The sequence below is a fragment of the Colossoma macropomum genome, unplaced genomic scaffold (assembly GCF_904425465.1).
Source record: "Colossoma macropomum unplaced genomic scaffold, Colossoma_macropomum, whole genome shotgun sequence".
NCBI lineage: Eukaryota > Metazoa > Chordata > Actinopteri > Characiformes > Serrasalmidae > Colossoma > Colossoma macropomum.
In genome coordinates this window covers 28204752-28223774 of record NW_023494805.1, presented here as the reverse complement: position 1 = coordinate 28223774, position 19023 = coordinate 28204752, and the positions used below count along the sequence as shown (strand labels likewise).

At 38.3% G+C, this 19023-nt stretch overlaps 3 protein-coding genes across 6 annotated transcripts; all 3 read right to left on the bottom strand.

The window, feature by feature from the left end:
- Window positions 1–17: 17 nt before the first annotated feature.
- LOC118826409 (UDP-glucuronosyltransferase 2A1-like) lies at window positions 18–3452 on the bottom strand. 3 transcript variants are annotated; one of them, XM_036597372.1, is made up of 2 exons: window positions 1937–3452; window positions 18–159 (listed from the first exon to the last, which is right to left on the bottom strand). In XM_036597372.1, the coding sequence occupies exons 1-2, from the start codon at window positions 3431–3433 to the stop codon at window positions 88–90; spliced, it is 1569 nt and encodes a 522-aa protein (XP_036453265.1). In that variant the 5' UTR covers window positions 3434–3452; the 3' UTR covers window positions 18–87. The 3 variants fall into 3 exon arrangements, with proteins under 3 accessions (XP_036453265.1, XP_036453266.1, XP_036453264.1); XM_036597373.1 differs by lacking the exon at window positions 18–159 and having other exon boundaries at window positions 1792–3100; window positions 3185–3452; XM_036597371.1 differs by lacking the exon at window positions 18–159 and having other exon boundaries at window positions 1792–3452.
- Window positions 3453–6718: 3266 nt separating this feature from the next.
- Window positions 6719–17794, bottom strand: LOC118825355 (UDP-glucuronosyltransferase 2C1-like). Of its 2 annotated transcripts, XR_005008658.1 has the most exons (3): window positions 17694–17794; window positions 14424–16368; window positions 6719–7151 (listed from the first exon to the last, which is right to left on the bottom strand). XR_005008658.1 is itself a non-coding variant. In XM_036595946.1 (2 exons), the coding sequence occupies exons 1-2, from the start codon at window positions 17732–17734 to the stop codon at window positions 14771–14773; spliced, it is 927 nt and encodes a 308-aa protein (XP_036451839.1). In that variant the 5' UTR covers window positions 17735–17788; the 3' UTR covers window positions 14008–14770. The 2 variants fall into 2 exon arrangements, 1 of the variants encoding a protein (XP_036451839.1); XM_036595946.1 differs by lacking the exon at window positions 6719–7151 and having other exon boundaries at window positions 14008–15656; window positions 17694–17788.
- On the bottom strand, window positions 6729–12441 carry LOC118825356 (UDP-glucuronosyltransferase 2C1-like). Its single transcript, XM_036595947.1, has 2 exons — window positions 12316–12441; window positions 6729–9106 (listed from the first exon to the last, which is right to left on the bottom strand). The coding sequence occupies exon 2, from the start codon at window positions 9102–9104 to the stop codon at window positions 7509–7511; it is 1596 nt and encodes a 531-aa protein (XP_036451840.1). The 5' UTR covers window positions 9105–9106; window positions 12316–12441; the 3' UTR covers window positions 6729–7508.
- Window positions 17795–19023: the final 1229 nt, after the last annotated feature.

Sequence of the window (19023 nt, the reverse complement as noted above, 5' to 3'; positions counted from 1 at the left end):
ACACTTGCATTCAACCAAACGATCCTGTGGGAAACATCACACTTGTATAACTTACATTCCAAAAAAAATGGCCCTTGATACTAATAACTACCGCTCATTTATGTACTCAGAACATTTCAATATCGCATAGATGACTATCAATACCAAACTGAAAGATTTCTCCTCACCTTACACTGGCCTATGACAGCAGACTGCAGTTTGGTGTGCCAGGACTCTTGTGAATGAGTGAGTGAAGGCATACGGTACGTCCCTGTCTGCCTGAGGGGCTGAGTTCTTGATCATTTCCCGATGCAGGAAGCCACTGCTACTGCCTTTGAGCGGCCACATCCTGAGGCCTTTCTCCTGCAGAACAAAAACACCCTCCTGCCTGATTGGGAGTGATACGAGTCAGGCCAAACTGTTCCTGCTGACGGAAGGGCTGCTGAGAAACAGGGCAAAACACCCTTACACTGTTTTCATTTCCCCTGTGACACCCAGTGCCCCCCACCTCCTCGGCTACACCAGGTTTAGACTGGTGTGCTAATGTTACGTGAAAGCAAAGTTCATGAACAATAGGTGTTATGGATAAACAGTTTAAGTTTCTGATTGTGATGGTCATAGTGGGTGTCATTTAGTTGAGTGAATATTGAAAAAATCATTTTGTTTCTGCACCTGTCAGTCAAATCGAAGGGCATAGAAAGGTTTTCTTGGACTCTGACTTGATTATATCCTTGATTTACAATTGATGGGGAGTGTGCCTTGCACTTTTGCTCATGTGTGCATGTGTGATCAGTACAGAGAGAATGCCACCGATACTTGACTGCAGATAATCACAGCCTACTCAGATGAGAAGATGTGGCAGCTGAATGAGAAAAGGAAGGTAGTGATGACTTCTGATAAGAGCTAAACCAGAAAGCCAAAAAGGACTGAAATGTGCAAAGCAATTGCCAAGACAGTGATTTAATGACAGGAAGAGTTTAATGGTCCTATACAGTCATTTGGGCCTCAACTGTATGACAGTTTTGTTGAGTCAGTGCATCCTGTAAAAAATAACTCTGCTCTCAGCCAAGCTTTCAAAGATGCTGATATATACTTTTTGTCGATGCAGATAGAAAATATTTTTATTTCTTTTAAATATTTGGAGAGACAAACAGAAATAAATCATTGTTATACACATTATTCACAGGTAATTCTGAAGAGAATACATGATAGTTGATATAAAACCTTTAAAACACACAATCTGATGTACACCCAGAATATCTTTGATACCATTTAAGGGACTAAAATAATTCATATTTTTAACAGAGAATAATAAAGCACAATTATGGAGTGGCATTTGTATTTAGTTATTCCATTTAGAGAAAATGTCATAAAGATTGCACAGAAAAAAGAAATATGAATAATTCCAAAAACATATTTGACATTTTGAACATACCCAAAGCTACAAGATGTACCAGTTTTATATATTACACCTACCATGGAGTGTGTGGAAGTTCTCCACTCTGATCTATCTTTTTCCCCAAGCTACAAGCTACATTTTGCAACCTGATTTGCTACCTGATACTTGACCCCACTACCATAAATATACATGATTTCTACTGTCACACTGTATAAGCCAGTTCCTGGAGCCAGACTAAATCTAAACTTAGACTTAAACAAATGTCTAACTGTGATTCAGCATTGGCCCTGTGATTTAATACAAGATTTAATCCATGTCCAGGAAACTGGCCACATTTAATTTCTACACAGGTTATGAGATATCACTCTATTGCATGAAGGAAATCTGAACCATTCTGTTTAATGTGCATAAAGTATCTGGAATTCTGCATAGATTGAGTGCCTACAAGTGTTTGGAGAGCTCAACTTCAGTTCAGTCTTTCTTCTGCTTCTTGTTTGACCTACAACAAAGCAGCCTGCAGAGAGTTATTGAGGCCCAGAGTGCTGCGGAAATAATGGCTGTAAGAAAAACTATCACATCTAGACTGTGGTAGGAGTACCATGGTAAATTATTCGCCTCTGAGCTCAAGTGTCGAGCTCCTTTGTGTCTTAAGACATACTCGATCCAGAAGATGGCACTGTCCAGGGGAGAAAGAGGCCAATCACGATGAAGTTCTGACAGCTTCTGCATGGTGTTTCGGTAAGATGGATTCCTAATGACATCTTGGAGGGCTTCAAGGAACTCTTTTGAAGTTAGTGTGCCAATGTCTACCACACGAGCTGCTCCTCGAACCTCCAATCTAACTGCATTGTCAAACTGGTCAAAGAGAAGTGGCAGAAGCAACACAGGCACCCCATGGTAGATAGCCTCGTAGATTCCATTGGTGCCACCATGGGACACAAAGGCACGAGTCTTTGGGTGACCCAGGAGGTTATTTTGAGGAAGCCAATCAAGTAACAATGTGTTGTTACCCAGAGATGAAGGTCGTTCCCCCATGTACCGCCATATGACCTTCTGAGGTAGCTTAGCAAAGGCAGAGGCGATGGCTTCTGTGATTTCTTTGGGAAGGGCAGTGACAATGACTCCCTGAGACACGACCACCACTCCATGCTCCCCAGAACTCTGCATAAAATCCTCCAGCTCTGCAGAAACGGGTTGGGATGGGCGACACTGGAAGCCACCCATGTAGACAACGTTAGGCATGCTAGGGCGTGGGAATTCAAAGATGAAGTCAACACGCATCAGCCAAATGTCTGCTGAACGCTGCATGGTGAGGAGATCTGAGTTTGGTGGAAAGTGTTTTTTTAACAGTTTGTCATAAATGGGGACGATAACGAATTGTTCCTGTAGGCAGCTGACCACATATCGAAGGAAGTTCTCGATCCTCTGCAGAAAGTCCATTTTTTCACTGAACAGTGAGTTGTACATGGGAACATGGGACGGTGGTGATGGAGCAATGGCCATATGTGCATCTCCGGCATTGAGCCAGCGCACATTATACACCATGGGTAAATGGAGATAGTTGGCCAGAAGAACCCCAGCAGGGAAAGCGGGGTCAGTTAGCATTAGGTCAAACTTAGCATCCTGCAGTTGTTTCATTAGTGTTGAGTCGTCAAGCATGGTGGAAATCAGGGAAAGAGCTCCACTGTGGAATATTTGCAGCATAGTTGCCACATCTTTCTGCTGCTCAAAGAAGCGCACGATTGGTGACATCGTACGTAGTGCTATTGACCGCTGCAATAAGGTCCTAAAATATCCTGCATCCACAGGTTCTTTTTGAGTGATGTTAACAGTAATTATGGCGTAGAGGGGAGAGCTGGCCTGAATGTACAGACTCCTGGAAGATCGCACCACTGTCAAATTGTGGCCATGAACATGCAGCTTCTTCATTATGACCTGCATATTCAGCCAATGGCTGCCATCCTCTGGAAACACCAGGATCTTGCCACCACTGGAAGAGCCAGCCAGAAAAAGTAAGCAGCAGAAAGAGAGCAGCTGATTTGTATTCACTTCCATCTTCCAGAAGGCTGAGGAAAGCACAGAGAACACAAAGCAAATGTTACACCATTACTAAGGCTAAACTCAGAGTTATAAACACTCAGCAGATACTCCTTTGGATACTCCTACTCTATAGCTGCACCCAATAGGCTGTTGGTTATGATTTCAGTGTCCTCATTTAGACCAGGATGTGCCGTATTAGGAATGTAATCCCATTTCTTATTTTGTTTGTATATATTTGGAAATAAAAGAAAGCTGGCAGTAGTGCTAGCATTGGAACATCATCTACTCATTGAAAATAAAGCAGTTCCACTGCTGAAACTCTGGGAAGGCACAAAACATTTTGTACAGCTACACTGGCCCAGATCCATCTGCCTGAAATGTACATTAAAAAAAAGAACGTTTCATACAGAGGTTGCATAATGGGAGGCAAGCCCTGGGTGACTCAGTGGGACTGGAACTATACGGGTCTGTGGAACATGCCAATGTTTGTACATGCCATTTTAAAATGACTATGGCTATGTGTTACTTTGGGTTTAAAAAGTAAGCTTTCCTTAAGGGGCCAAGGATTTTTAGCACTGCCCTTGTTTACACTTCCTGGGTAGTGCAATGCTGGTGTTGTACACTCTCAGAAAAAAAGTACTAAACTGTCACTGGGGTAGTACCCCTCTTGTCACTGGGGTGGTACCCTCAGGTATACATCTCTGTACCTTTAGTCAGGGAACATAATTGTACCATAATCCATTGAAGTTTTATTTTCTAAGTTGTACTGACTCCACACACCCTGTCTCGTCTCCAGGCTTTTTTTATTGTTCTGTTTTAAAACTTTAGGTTATGCGAAGGTACAAATATGTACTTTTCCACTGGAAAAAATGTATTTAAAGTACACAATGGGACCTTAATACCACTGTTTTACCTTTGAGGGTACAATTATGTTGTTTGTAACTTGATCAACAAAAATGTACCCGCACAGAACCTTTATTTCCGACAGTGTATTCTTAGGAAAGTACATCCTGTTCAGGACACTGAAATCATGGTCAACAAAAACAGGATCAACCTCTTTTTTTTCAGCCTTTAGCCTACTAAAAATCTGTCTTGGCATTAACAGATTCAGTCTCACTCCATGTCAAATTAAAGAAAATGTACAGCCAAGAGATGGTCCTCAGATGAAAAAATAGGCCCAGGGGGCGTCATTATAGTCACATGTATGTGTAACACTAAAGGAGTGATACTTGTAGACACTTATGTTGACTTAGTATATGTCTTGTACAGTTCTGAAAAACAGAACACAACCAGTACCTCTTCGATCACTTAGATTAACACAACTGCCAACAGAAGAAAGCTATGACCTTCATAGACTGACCCTTATTATCTCAGGCCAGAGATAATACTCCTCCAAGGAACCTATGTAAAAAATGCATACAGGAGTTTTCCAGGGTCAACACTAGATCTCCATGTAAGAATCGTCTTCAGTATCTCAGTATCCCAATTTTTACTGAAAGGCACTTCGAAAGTAGGGATTTAACACATATTGTCAGGTTTGATATGATTTTTCGATGAGGTAAAGAGCCCAAATCCTATATTTGTATATATTTTATATATGTTATTATTTCTTTCCCCTGATATGAACTTATGTTAGTGTGTGTTTTTGTTCCAAAACAGTTATAACACATTTTTACATTTACATTTCTAAATTCTCTATATTCCCATACAGAATTAAAGTTTTTTTTACTGTGCCTTTAAGACTCATATTTGTAAACGAGCTCTGTTCTGATTGGCTGTTCTGTACTGTACCTCATTTAAAACACAGGCCAGGCTGGGACACCCCTTATAACTTCTGCAGAAAGGGCAGCGCTAATCTGCTGTAGCCTAAATGACATATATATGTAAATGCATGGGTTCTTGTGACATCACAAAATCTATTAATTCAAATTAGATTGCTTTTGCGGCTTGGTTTTTATATATTGACCTATGTGTTAGGGAGTGAATGGTATAGTTTGAAACTTTAGAACTATTTATATAGTACATCTAACTCTTTTATGTAAAAAAAAAGGAGAATTAAGTTTTCCGTAATATAGGCCCTTTAAGATTTAATTCAGTTTTTCATGTTTGAGTGTCTTAATTCTGCAAAGCTCTGATTATATACTGCACAGATTAGTTTGGCTCAGATAAAGGCAGATTATTTCAAAACAAAAGGTTGCAAAGCAGCATGTCCTAGTGTAAAATAGTGATTGTACATTTTAATCATTACCTTTATTATGGTTTTAAAGATTGAGAGCTGTTTAAAACACAGACGTGTGCTGTCTTCATATGTTTAATGATGTAATACACCAGCAGTGGAGCATTAATTTCATAAGTTCTAAGTTTATAAGAGGAAGATTAATTTCTAAGTTCTAATTTCATAAGAACAACATTAGCGTGTTTTTATTTTACGTTTTTGCTCTTCTGAGACTATGCATCATAAAACGAAATGCTGCAATTTTGAAAAATGTTTGAATGGACTTATCAATAGTCCTGTGTCTAACACAATCACCATACTACTTTTGCACACTGCTAGAAAGACGAGGTCATATTATACCTTTTTTGTGGCACCACTTCGTTTTTTCGGAGCAAATAGAGTTAAAGCAGCTTTGAATTTTCCAAATATATCCATTAGCTCTCATTTGTATGCACACATTTAAGCACAAGGTTTACGGAATATTGAAGCTCAGATGATGCACTCACCGGAGGTGCTCTGTTCCCGTGTCACCAGTCCGTAGGTTGTAATGTGAGAAAATTGACACGGGCTACTTGATCATGAATGAACCCGCAGTGTTGTGAAAAAAAGGAATACGGCAGCTCCTGATGAACTCTTTACTGTTCTTGAAGTGAACCAAATGATGGAATTAGACTCAGTTATTCACTGCTCGAAATTGGAGCACAAAGAAAACTGAGCCAACCGAAGACAAAGAAACCTGTTTTCTCATGACAGTAGAGCTTTGCTCAGTAATCATGATATCTGTTACTCTGCTCATGCATCTTTGTGGATTCCAGAAAACAGCGTTATCGCTTGCACCCATCAAAACTGACAATGTGCTAAATTTACAAGGTCATTTGACCAGATATATTTTGAAAACAAACATCACTCAGAGTACCTGCCAGTTTTCCTTCCTGTAGAATGTTTTTCAAGTGTTTCAGAAGAACAACATTAGCATATTTTCTTTCTCTTTTTTTGCCCCTCTGAGACTATGCATCATGAAATGAAATGAAAAGAGAACACACTGTGAAAACATTTTGTCAATTCAACCTAGGAAATACACTTTGTGCAGTAAAAAGCAATTCAACTGGCTTTATTCAAGTACAGTACAAAAGCAATTTCTCATCAATCCAGATCAAATAAACACTTTAAATGTTCTATTTTTAAAAGTGCAAAAGTATTTTTAACATTGCAAAATTCCAAGCATAATTTAATGGAATTTTAATAAAAGCTATAAAAGGCCCATTTCAACCCTCATAGCTATGATTGTCATCTACAAAAGTTTATTGAATTGGTAAATTGAATAAAGACATCTACAGGTTATGTTACATCATCCATTACTAGAAAAACAAATGTGGACAAACAACACTCTTTGCTTCATCAGAGGTGTGAAATGGCTAGTGTTGCAGAGCAGTGTAGACTTCTGGTATAAAATCAGCTGAACAATGGTCCCCAACCTTGGTCCTGCATTTTATTCCAGCATTCCTTGCTGCAATTCACCTAATGCAACCAATCAGTCAATTAATAAACCCTTTTAGATTTGAAGCAGCATATGAAAGTTTCATTTTTTGGCTATGCTGCTCAGATAAATATTAAATTGTCACTCAATATCAGACCAAGGGTAAAAAAAAATCATGAATCAGGACATCTCTAGTCATTTCTGTTTCCTAAAATAGCTCCTTCTGCTCTGCATTTCGTTTTGCTCTGCAATGAACAATCAGCAGTTTTAACTTATGCCTGAAATGTCTATTGAAAGAACAGGATTTAAAAAACATAAACCATAGCTGATTCAATTGTAAGTTTTGTTCCTCTAAATTCTGCTTGAAAGCTTGGATTATAAGGCATTCAGAGCAGGTTCTACTCTTGTTTATCCTTCCTGTTGAAGATCTTGCAGTAGAGCAGCTTAAGGACACACACTGAGATCCATAGAATAGCTGCAATGATAACAAAAAGTAGGGCAGCCACATCTATACTGTAGTAAGCATACCAGGGCATAGCATAGGCCTCAGTGCGCAAGTGTGGAGCTCCTTTGTGTCTAAGGACAAACTCAATCCAGAAGATGGCACTGTCCAATCCAGACAGCGGTTTATCGCGGTGCAGCCGTGAAAGCCTCTTAATATTGTTGCGGTATGTGGGGTTTTCCAGAAGTTCTTTTAAAGCTTCCAGGAACTGATTTTTAGTGAGTGTCGCCACCTCCAGCAAACAAGCTGCCCCGTGAGCCTTCAGCCTTAAGACGTTGTCGAACTGGTCAAAAAGAAGAGGTAAACCCAAAACAGGAACACCGTGGTAAATTGCTTCGTATAGGCCATTGGTGCCACCATGAGACACAAAGGCACGTGTCTTAGGGTGGCCTAAGAGGTCATTCTGAGGAAACCATTTAACCAGCAATGTGTTGTTACCAAGAGTTGAGGGTGCTTCACCCGGGTATTTCCAAATGACCTTCTGAGGAAGCTCAGCAAAGGCAGCAGCGATCATCTCTGTGGTCTCCTTTGGGAGGGCTGAGATGATGGTCCCTAGTGACATAATAACCACTCCATGCTCTCCTGAGCTCTGCACAAAGTCCTCCAGATCTGTGGGTAACTGCTTTGCAGGTTTGCATTGAAAACCTCCCACATAGACCACATTGGGCATCGTAGGACGTGGGAACTCAAAAACAAAGTCTGCCCGCACCAACCACAAATCTGCAGCATGCTGCATGGCCATCATGGTGGATCCTGGTGGAAAGTGAAGGTCAAGTAACTCCCTGTAAGGAGGATCAATGACAAAGTGTTGTTGAAAGACAGAGATGAAATAGAAAAGCATGTTTATAAGGCGCTCTGAGAAGGTCATCCGGTCACAGAGGTTAGATCCACTTAGAGGGACATAAGATAAAGGAGAAGGGGCAAAGGCAAAATGGCTATCCCCATTGTTGATCCAGCGAACATTAAACACCATTGGAATGTTAAGGTAGTGGGCAAAAAGCACTCCAATAGGAAACGCTGGGTCAGTTAACATCATGTCATATTTACCATCCTTGAGTTGTGCCATGTAGGCCTTGTCTTCAAACATTGACATAGCTGCTTTGGCTAAAATTTTATTGCCAGTCGCTAACATGTCAGTGAGATCCCATTGCTGGTAGAGAGAAGTGAGGGATGGCCACTTTCTGCGAAAATCTAGATGTTGCTTCAGCAACTTGTCATAGAAGTTCAGGTCAATATCATCTTCTAGAGATTTCATGGGGATGGAGGTGTAGATTGGTGATTTCTCTGGGATGTACCAGCTCTTGATGGAGCGCATCACAGTCAAGTTGTGCCCACGCGAATGTAACCCTTTTAAGATGATCTCCATATTAACCCAATGGCTGCCATCAACAGGAACCACCAAGATATTACTGTTGTTCTGACAGCTACCAGGAAAGGGAAATAGCCACAGTAAGCTTGTAAGAATCAGGGAAAATCCTCCATTTGGCTCCATTCCTATAAAAACAGAACATTTGACACAAATGTTGCGGTTTGTGTGAGGTATTCACATGAACATGTATAATAACACTATTGATAAAAATGAAAGCTTAACATATTCTGACTACAAGCTTCATTGTACTATACACTTTTTTGCCTATATATTAAGGTTTGTGCTTTCATTTTTTTTGTTATTTTCTATACTTATATACTTATTTGGATTTACTCTGAATTGCCAGTTTATTTCAAAAACTTTATTTGAAAAGTAATATAACTAAACACGGTTATGAATCTCCTGTCCATTTTAGCCCACTCTTCATGTCCGAGCAGAACTTAGCACTGACATTCCCACATTTCAGGATGACAATATAGGGTATCTGTAGGCCCATGCACAGACTTTTTTTTGGGGGGGGGAGGGGGGGGGGCACAGAGGCTCAAGAGGAAAAAAGACATCATGAGCATGGATAAACTCAATATCCTGTACATTGCAATTATTTTTATAGAGACGGAAGGTATCATCATGTTTCAGACAAATCCAAATGTAGTGATAAGAGTTTTCCCAAACACAGGCAAAAGCACAAACATTTGAACCCCAGTTTTCAGTGTGTAAAGCCATGGCAATACTAACTACACTATTAAATTGCTATGTAATATTTAGTTGTAACTCTAATTAAAAGCTCCACAGAGTCTCATACAAATCCCTGTTTTTTAAAATAATTGAAACTTGGTTTAGTTTATTAACATCCCATATTGCTGACATTATGGACACTACATTACGGAATATGATGCTTTCCTAAGGAAGTTATAAGTGTTTTATTGGTAGGACATGGTCATGAGTGACAGGTTGGTGATACTGAGGAGAACTACATGTGGTCAGTACTGCACCAGAAGGGGTGCCCATAAGTGATAAATCTTATAGAACTCAAGCTGGCCCACAAGCTCTATTTCTGGGGCGAGGCTGAGTCTCACCTCACTTAAATGGATCTTGAAGAATGTCAAGGAAATATAAAATACAATTATTATACACACCAACCAAGAGGGCTTTTGTACAGTCTGAGGGCAAAATGGGCAGGTGATCAAGCCTCCACTGGGGTCTACCTATGCACCTGCCTGAGTGTCGGTATGCGACTGGTTCAGCAGGCATGAGTGACCAACAAGATCACCAGACCTCAATCCCAATTTTTAAGTTGGAACAGAAGATGAAATGCTGAAATAGGCTCACACAAACTCTGGCTGAAATATGCACTCAGTTAGTGGAAGAGTAGGCTGTAATTCTTGCCTAACAGGATTGATGCTGTTATTGGGACAAGAGGACACATAACCAAGTGTTAGGGAAGAAATGATACATGTGACTACTTTTTTGTGTGGTGAGCTTATCTAATCTACATTCATTGACCATATTATTAGGTACACCACATAGGTGCACTTTATAGGCATATAGTTAGTTACTGTAGCCCATATGTTGCTATGGAAAGGGCCCACCTTAGGATCACTGCCTCTCTCAACTCAGCCCTTTCATTGAGATATTTAAACACTCCATCACTGTTGCTGTGCCTGACTAATGTGCAACTAACATGTTGGAATCAATGCTGTGTTGAAAATGATCTCCTACCTATATCATACCTGCTCAGGGTGGGTCCTATCATGATCCCTTTCCATTAGTGAATGAGGTAGAGGGTGGTTGATTAGTATGTGGATTAATGATTAATTAATAAAGCGTGTATTAATTAGTAGTTAGCAGTGTTACTCCTAAATAAGACACTATGTAGTTATATTGTTCCAAGGATGTCATATGCTAGCTAGCTAATTTTAGGCTTCTATGTGGAATATAGGCCCAAGTGTCATCTATGTTATCCACCTATAGTGTACTTTAAGGCATGCCATTTTTTTCTTTGCCTCTCCATTTAAGTAATTCAGTTTTTTGGTAAAAAATATTGTGTTTAAAACAAAAAAATCAAAATATGTATTGATAAAAAAGCACCAAAGATATAGATCATGGACATAACATTCCACTGACATACCCACAATTATGGAATCAATATGAGAACTGGCTCAACAGTATACTTACAAAGTGGACCTATACAATAGGTGTACCTAATTAAAAACTCAGTGTAATTAGTAGAAGAGATTATAAGGGGACTTTGCTCATGGACAGTGCACATTCAGTGATTACAGATTAATACAAATAGATATAAAATAAATAGTTTGCACATATTTATTCAGAAAAAACACAAGCTGAATAAAAATATAAAATGAAAAACTACACTAAATTGCTATGTTTAAACATTTGGTAACACTTTCTATGAATGTCACCTTTGTAAGCATCTATAAACACATTCATAACATGTTATAATGTATTCATAAGGCATTATAAACATGGTTATAAATATTTATAAAAAAGAATTACACTGAATTACACTTTATAGCCATGTTTATTATACATTATGAATTGTTAATATAATGCATTATAAATAGTATTAATAACATGTTATAATGACAGTGCCAAAGAAGTCAGTCCCAGCTTGGAGAGCGTAAAGTAAAAACAAATACCAAGCTAACGGTGGTGTACATTACCTTTCCTACATTGGGTAAAACACTGATGGCAGCACTAGTTTAAACTCTGACATTTGAAGCCTGTAATGTGCTTTATTGTGTAGGTTTTAGTGTTTCAGTAAATCCTTCAGTAAATACTTCAGCCTGAAGCCTCAGTCTTAACGCTGGAGGAAGCTTTAGTACAGTATGCTTCACTTTACTTAGAGTGGACGAATACAACTTATGAGCTCTTATAATTTGTTATGATCAGTACTTATAATGTATTATGTTAACAATTCATAATGCATGATAAACATGGCTATAATGTATAGTGCATTTTTATAAATATTTATAGCTATGTTTATAATGTCTTATGAATGTATTATAACATGTTATAAATGTGTTTATAGATGCTTACAAAGGTGACATTCATAGAAAGTGTTACCAAACATTCTACTAAAAACAAAAACATATTTTTAAAATTTGTCTGCACTGTTACACACTTCTTAATAATTACATTTTAATAATAACTGTCAGAGGGCCAGATCATTAGAATGATCAGTGAGGTTCACAAAATCACAATCAATTCCATATAAAGGCACAAAAAACTAAACAGTTTTTGTACTCGAGACACGACAGAAAAGACTTAAAATGCTGACTTAAAATGCTGTGAAAAGAAAATAGAAAATTCTTACCTGGTACTACTGATACGTTATGAGTATGCTCAGCAGAACAAGTTGGTGTGTTAGAAAATGCTTCACTAGTGTTTCATTATGTGCTCAAAGTTCATGTCAGAAAACTGTCAACTCACTTTGGGAAACATTAAGCCTTGGCAAAGGCCAAATGAACTTTCACAGGGTGATACCACACCCTTGTTTGTTTAGCAGTGATACTTCAGGACGTAAAACTACTGTTACACTACCCTGTGCATTTATAGAGCTCAATATCCTTATTATAAAGTTAAATATTCTTATTATTCTTAATATCCAATATATACTGCCACGCAAAAGTATTCAACAAACTGATTCTGTAGCAAAAGGTGGTTCTACCAAGTACTAGTCTGAAGGGGTCGAATACTTATGCAAATGGCATTTTTCAGTTTTAATTTTTTTTAAAGAACTGGCTGGAAAAATCTGTGTGTGTTACTTGTAATCCAGATAAATCTGAAGACTTTTAAGTGGGTTGTATACTTATCAAGGCACTGTATCTGAAATGGAAAGAACATAGTAGTGTGTGTGTGTGTGTGTGTGTGTGTGTGTGGATACAGGAGTTTTCCAGGGTCAACACTAGATCTCCATGTAAGAATTGTCTTCTTCAGTATCTCAATTTTTACTAAAAGGCTCTTCAAAAGTAGGGATCTAACAATACACATACTGTCAGATTTGATATGATTTTGATTCTGAAGTAAAGAGCCCAAATCCTGTATTTGTCTTGTATGGTATAATGGTATGTTCTTTTCCCCTAATATGAACTTATGTTAGTGTGTGTTTTTACATTTACATTCCTAAATTCTCTATATTCCCATTTAAAATTGAACAGTTTACGGTGCCTTTAAGACTGATATTTGTAAACAAGCTCTGTTCTGATTGGCTGTTCTATGTTATGCCTCATTTAGAAAACAGTCCAGGCTGGGACACCCCTTATAACGTCTGCAGAAAGGGCAGTGTTAATCTGCTGTAGCCTAAATGACATATATATGTAAATGCATTGGTTTTTGTGACATCACAAAATCTATTAATTCAAAATAGGTTGTTTTTGCAGCTTGGTTTTTGTATATCGATCTATGTCTTAAGAAGTGATTGTTATAGTTTGAAGCTTTAAAAGTATTTATACAGCACATCTAACTCTTTTATTTCAAATAAAATTCAGTTTTCCATGCAATGGGCCCTTTAAGATTTGATATATTTAAATGTCTTCATTCTGCAAAGCCCTGATTATACACTACACAGAGTGATTTGGCTCAGATAAATGCAAATTATTTCAAAACAAAACATAGCAGCATGTCCTAGTGTAAAATAGTGATTGTACACTTTTAATCATTACATTTATTTTAGTTTTGATGATTGAGAGCTGATTTCTGGAAAGATAACAAATGAGAGACCCTCTGAAAAAGCTGAGGGACATATTTGCCACATTTTAAAATTTGATTTAAACCTTAATTTTTCAGTTTTTTTAATATTACATCTAGATCTTAACTGCTTTATTTATAAGACTTTCTTAGGTTTTTCCAGTCTCTGTGTTTTTTAATATTAATTTTAATCTTTAATATTATTAATAATATTAATTTCTAAGTTCTAATTTTATAAGAACAACATTAGCATATTTTTCTTTCACTTTATTTGCCCCTCTGAGACTATGCATCATGAAATGAAATGAGAAGAGAGTAGTAAAAAGCAATTCAACTGGCTTTATTCAAGTACAGTACAAGAGCAATATTTTTCTTCATTCCAGATCAAATAAACACTTTAAATGTTCTATTTTTAAAAGTGCAAAAATATTTTTAACAGTGCAAAATGTCCAAGCACATTTTAATGGAGAGGGTATTAGCTATAAAAGGCCCATTTCAACCCTCATAGCTATGATTGTCATCTACAAAAGTTTATTGAATTGGTAAATTAAATACATCTGCAGGTTACGTCACATCATCCATTACTGGAAAAAACAAATGTGGACAAACAACACTCTTTGCTTCATCAGAGGTGTGAAATGCAGGGCAGTGTAGACTTCTGGTATAAAATCAGCTGAACAATGGTCCCCAACCTTGGTCCTGCATTTTATTCCAGCATTCCTTGCTGCAATTCACCTAATGCAACTAATCTTTAGATTTGAAGCAGCGTATTAGAGCGTGAAAGTTTCATTTTTTGGCTATGCTGCTCAGATAAATATTAAATTGTCACTCAATATCAGACCAAGGGTAAAAAAAAAATAATAATTAAATAATTCAGGACATCCCTAGAAATTTTTGTTTCTTCCTTCTGCTCTGCATTTTGTTTAGCTCTGCAATGAACAATCAGCAGTTTTAACTTATGCCTGAAATGTCTATTGAAAGAACAGAATTTAAAAAACATAAACCATAGCTGATCCAATTGTATGTTTTGTTCCTCTAAATTCTGCTTGAAAGCTTGGATTATAAGGCATTCAGAGCAGGTTCTACTCTTGTTTATCCTTCCTGTTGAAGATCTTGCAGTAGAGCAGCTTAAGGACACACACTGAGATCCATAGAATAGCTGCAATGATAACAAAAAGTAGGGCAGCCACATCTATACTGTAGTAAGCATACCAGGGCATAGCATAGGCCTCAGTGCGCAAGTGTGGAGCTCCTTTGTGTCTAAGGACAAACTCAATCCAGAAGATGGCACTGTCCAATCCAGACAGCGGTTTATCGCGGTGCAGCCGTGAAAGCCTCTTAATATTGTTGCGGTATGTGGGGTTTTCCAGAAGTTCTTTTAAAGCTTCCAGGAACTGATTCTTAGTGAGTGTCGCCACCTCCAGCACACAAGCTGCCCCGCGAGCCTTCAGCCTTAAGACGTTGTCGAACTGGTCAAAAAGAAGAGGTAAACCCAAAACAGGAACACCGTGGTAAATTGCTTCGTATAGGCCATTGGTGCCACCATGAGACACAAAGGCACGTGTCTTAGGGTGGCCTAAGAGGTCATTCTGAGGAAACCATTTAACCAGCAATGTGTTGTTACCAAGAGTTGAGGGTGCTTCACCCGGGTATTTCCAAATGACCTTCTGAGGAAGCTCAGCAAAGGCAGCAGCGATCATCTTTGTGGTCTCCTTTGGGAGGGCTGAGATGAGGGTCCCTAATGACATAATCACCACTCCATGCTCTCCTGAGCTCTGCACAAAGTCCTCCAGATCTGTGGGTAACTGCTTTGCAGGTTTGCATTGAAAACCTCCTATGTAGACCACATTGGGCATCGTAGGACGTGGGAACTCAAAAACAAAGTCTGCCCGCACCAACCACAAATCTGCAGCATGCTGCATGGCCATTATGGTGGATCCTGGTGGAAAGTGAAGGTCAAGTAACTCCCTGTAAGGAGGATCAATGACAAAGTGTTGTTGAAAGACAGAGATGAAATAGAAAAGCATGTTTATAAGGCGCTCTGAGAAGGTCATCCGGTCACAGAGGTTAGATCCAGTTAAAGGGACATAAGATAAAGGGGAAGGGGCAAAGACAAAATGGCTATCCCCATTGTTGATCCAGCGAACATTAAACACCATTGGAATGTTAAGGTAGTGGGCTAAAAGCACTCCAACAAGATTACCTGGGTCAGTTAGCACCATGTCATATTTACTATCTCTGAGTTGTGCCATGTAGGCTTTGTCCTCAAACATTGACATAGCTGCTTTGGCTAAAAAATCATGGCCATAAATTAACAGGTGCGTGAAACGCCATTGTAGGTAGAGGGAGGTGAGGGATGGCCACTTTCTTGAAAAGTTTAGATGTTGCTTCAGCAGCTTGTCATAGAAGCTCCGGTCAATGTCATCTTCTAGAGATTTAATTGGCATAGAAGTGTAAATTGGAGATTTCTCTTGGATGTACCAGCTCTTATCAGAGTGCATCACAGTCAAGTTGTGCCCACGCGAATATAACCCTTTTAAGATGATCTCCATATTAACCCAATGGCTGCCATCAACAGGAACCACCAAGATATTACTGTTGTTCTGACAGTTACCAGGAAAAGGAAGTAGCCACAGTAAGCTTGTAAGAATCAGGGAAAATCCTCCATTTGGCTCCATTCCTATAAAAACAGAAAATGTGACGCACATGTCGAGGTCTGTGAGAGGTATTCACATGAACATGTATAACTTTAACCATAAGCACTGTAGTGTACTGTAACCCTTTTGCCTTTATATCAACATTTGTGCTTTCATTTTTTTTGTTTAATTTAATTCATTTGTATTTACTCTGAATTGCCAGTTTATTTCAAACACCTATAAGTTCTTTACATTGTGTCTCATGCCTCGTTTCTTCTCAAATACTAAATTGTGCATCTCCTGTCCACCTTATCCCACTCTTCCACTAACATGCTTCATGTCAGAGCAGAACAAAACACTGATATTGCTACATTTCAGGATGACAAATGTAGAGTATCTGTAGCCTCATGCACAGACCTTTTTGGGGGGGTGCAGAGGCTCAAGGGGAAAAATGGACAACATGAACATGAATAAACTCAATTTAATATACTGTATATTGCAATTATTAGTATAGAGATATGGTATAATCATGTTTCAGATTAAACTAAACATAGTGTTGAGATTTTTTTCCTATTTAAAAGCACTAACATTTGTACCCCAGTTTTCAGTGTGTAAAGCCACAGCAATACCAACTACACTATTTAATTGCTATGTAGCATTTAATTAGAACTCCATTTGAGAGCTCTGCAGTCTCACATAAATCCCTGTTTTTTTTTAAATAGTTAAAACTTGGTGTAACGAGTTATTAACATCCCATATTGCTAACATTATGGGCACTACATTATGGGATGTGATACTTTCTTAGAGAATTATTTGTGTTTTATTGGAGGGATGTGCTCATGAGTGACAGGTTGGTTTTTCACTGAGGAGAACCACGTGCAGCCAGTACTGCACCAGAGGGGGCACCCAAGAGGAGTGAATCTTAAATATAAGATCATAAGGTAATCTATTCCATAGAACCCAAACACTCCAGGTCTACAAGCTCTATTCCCAGGGGAAGGCCGAGCCTCATCTCACTGAAGAATTGCTTGTTGAATAAAAATGAGCAGAAAAACGTCTGTGCTAAATTGTTATGTTTAAGCAGTCTAGTTGGAAAAACAAAAGAATCTACTTTTAAAACATCTCATCTGCACTGTTACACACTTTTTAATAATTAAATGTTAATAATAACTACCAGCAGGCCAGATTATTAGAATGACCAGTGTTGTTTACAAAATCACAATCAATTCTGCATAGAAGCACAAATAATTTTTTATACTCAGTTACTATTACAAACAGGACAACATAACATAAATACTGAGAATAAGGCCTAAAATATTTGTACACAAGACTTAAAATGCTGTGAAAAGAAAATAAAAAAAAATCTTACCCAGTAATAGTAAAAGTACGCTCAGAAGAACAAGTAGACATACTGTGGGTGAAATGCTGCACTGCTTTAATACTTCATCATGTGCTCAAAGTTCATGTAAATGAATTGCCAAGACACTAAGCTTTGGCAAAGGCTAAATGAACTGCTGCAGGGGTAATAACACACACTTGTTTGTTTAGCAGTGATACTTCAGGAGTTCAATACCCTTATTATAGAGTTAAATGTACTTATTATTCTTAAAATCCCATATAAATTGCCATGCAACAATATTCAACAAACAAATTGATTCTGCAGCAAAAGGTGTTCCTACCAAGTAGTAGTCTGAAGGGGTTGAATACTTATGCAAATAGCATTTTTCAGTTATATTTTTTTTAAGAACTTGCCAGAAAAATCTGTATAAGTGTTACTTGTAATCCAGATAAATTTGATGACATTTAAGTGGGTTGAATACTTTTGCAAGGCACTGCATCCATAATGAAAAGAACATAATAGCGTGTGTGTGTGTGTCAGTGTGTTTGTGTATGTCATTGTATGTGTGTTTTTTGTGTGAGAGAGTAAGTGCTTGTGTGTGTCTTTGTCATTGTATGTGTGTTTGTGTGTCAGTGTGTTTGTGCATGTTAGTGTGTCAGAGTGCGTTTGTGTTTTTATGTATCTGTGTGTCATTGTGTGTTATGTGTGTGAGAGCATATGTTCATGTGTTTGTGAGTGGGTGTTTCTGTGTCTGTGTGTGTCAGTATGTGAATGTGTATGTGTGTTTGTATGTGAGTGTGTGTGTCTTTATGTGTATTTGCGTGTCACTGTGCCTGTTTCTTAATGTGTGTTTGTGTGTTGTGTGTGTGTATGTGTGTGTGTGTGTGTGTGTGTGTGTGTGTGTGTCTGTGTATGTGTATGTGTGTGTGGATGTGTGGGTGCGGGTGTGGGTGTGTGTTTGTGTGTGGTGCTTGTCTTGCTATTCCTGTAAGGACCAATGCCTTTACAATAATAGAACAACATAACAATCTTGCTGAAGTGAAGATCTTGCTGGTCCTCACTTGAACATGTACTGTTTTCACCACAAAGTACAGTTTTTTTGGAAAAACTAAATGATCAGTGATGAGTTGCCTTTTGCTATAATTGTGCCCAAAGGCAAGGCAATCTCACTCGTAACAATGACTTAACAAAAATCTGAACTGATGTTGAGAATAACCTCTGCTCCTATAGTGCTTCTCAGAATCAATTTTATCTCTCAACAAACAGAAATGTGGCATTCCGAAGGTTAGTGTGTAGTCATATGTTCTCAATGGTTTTCTGAGCAGGTATTTGTTTGTATGAGTGTGTGTGTGTTTCTGTG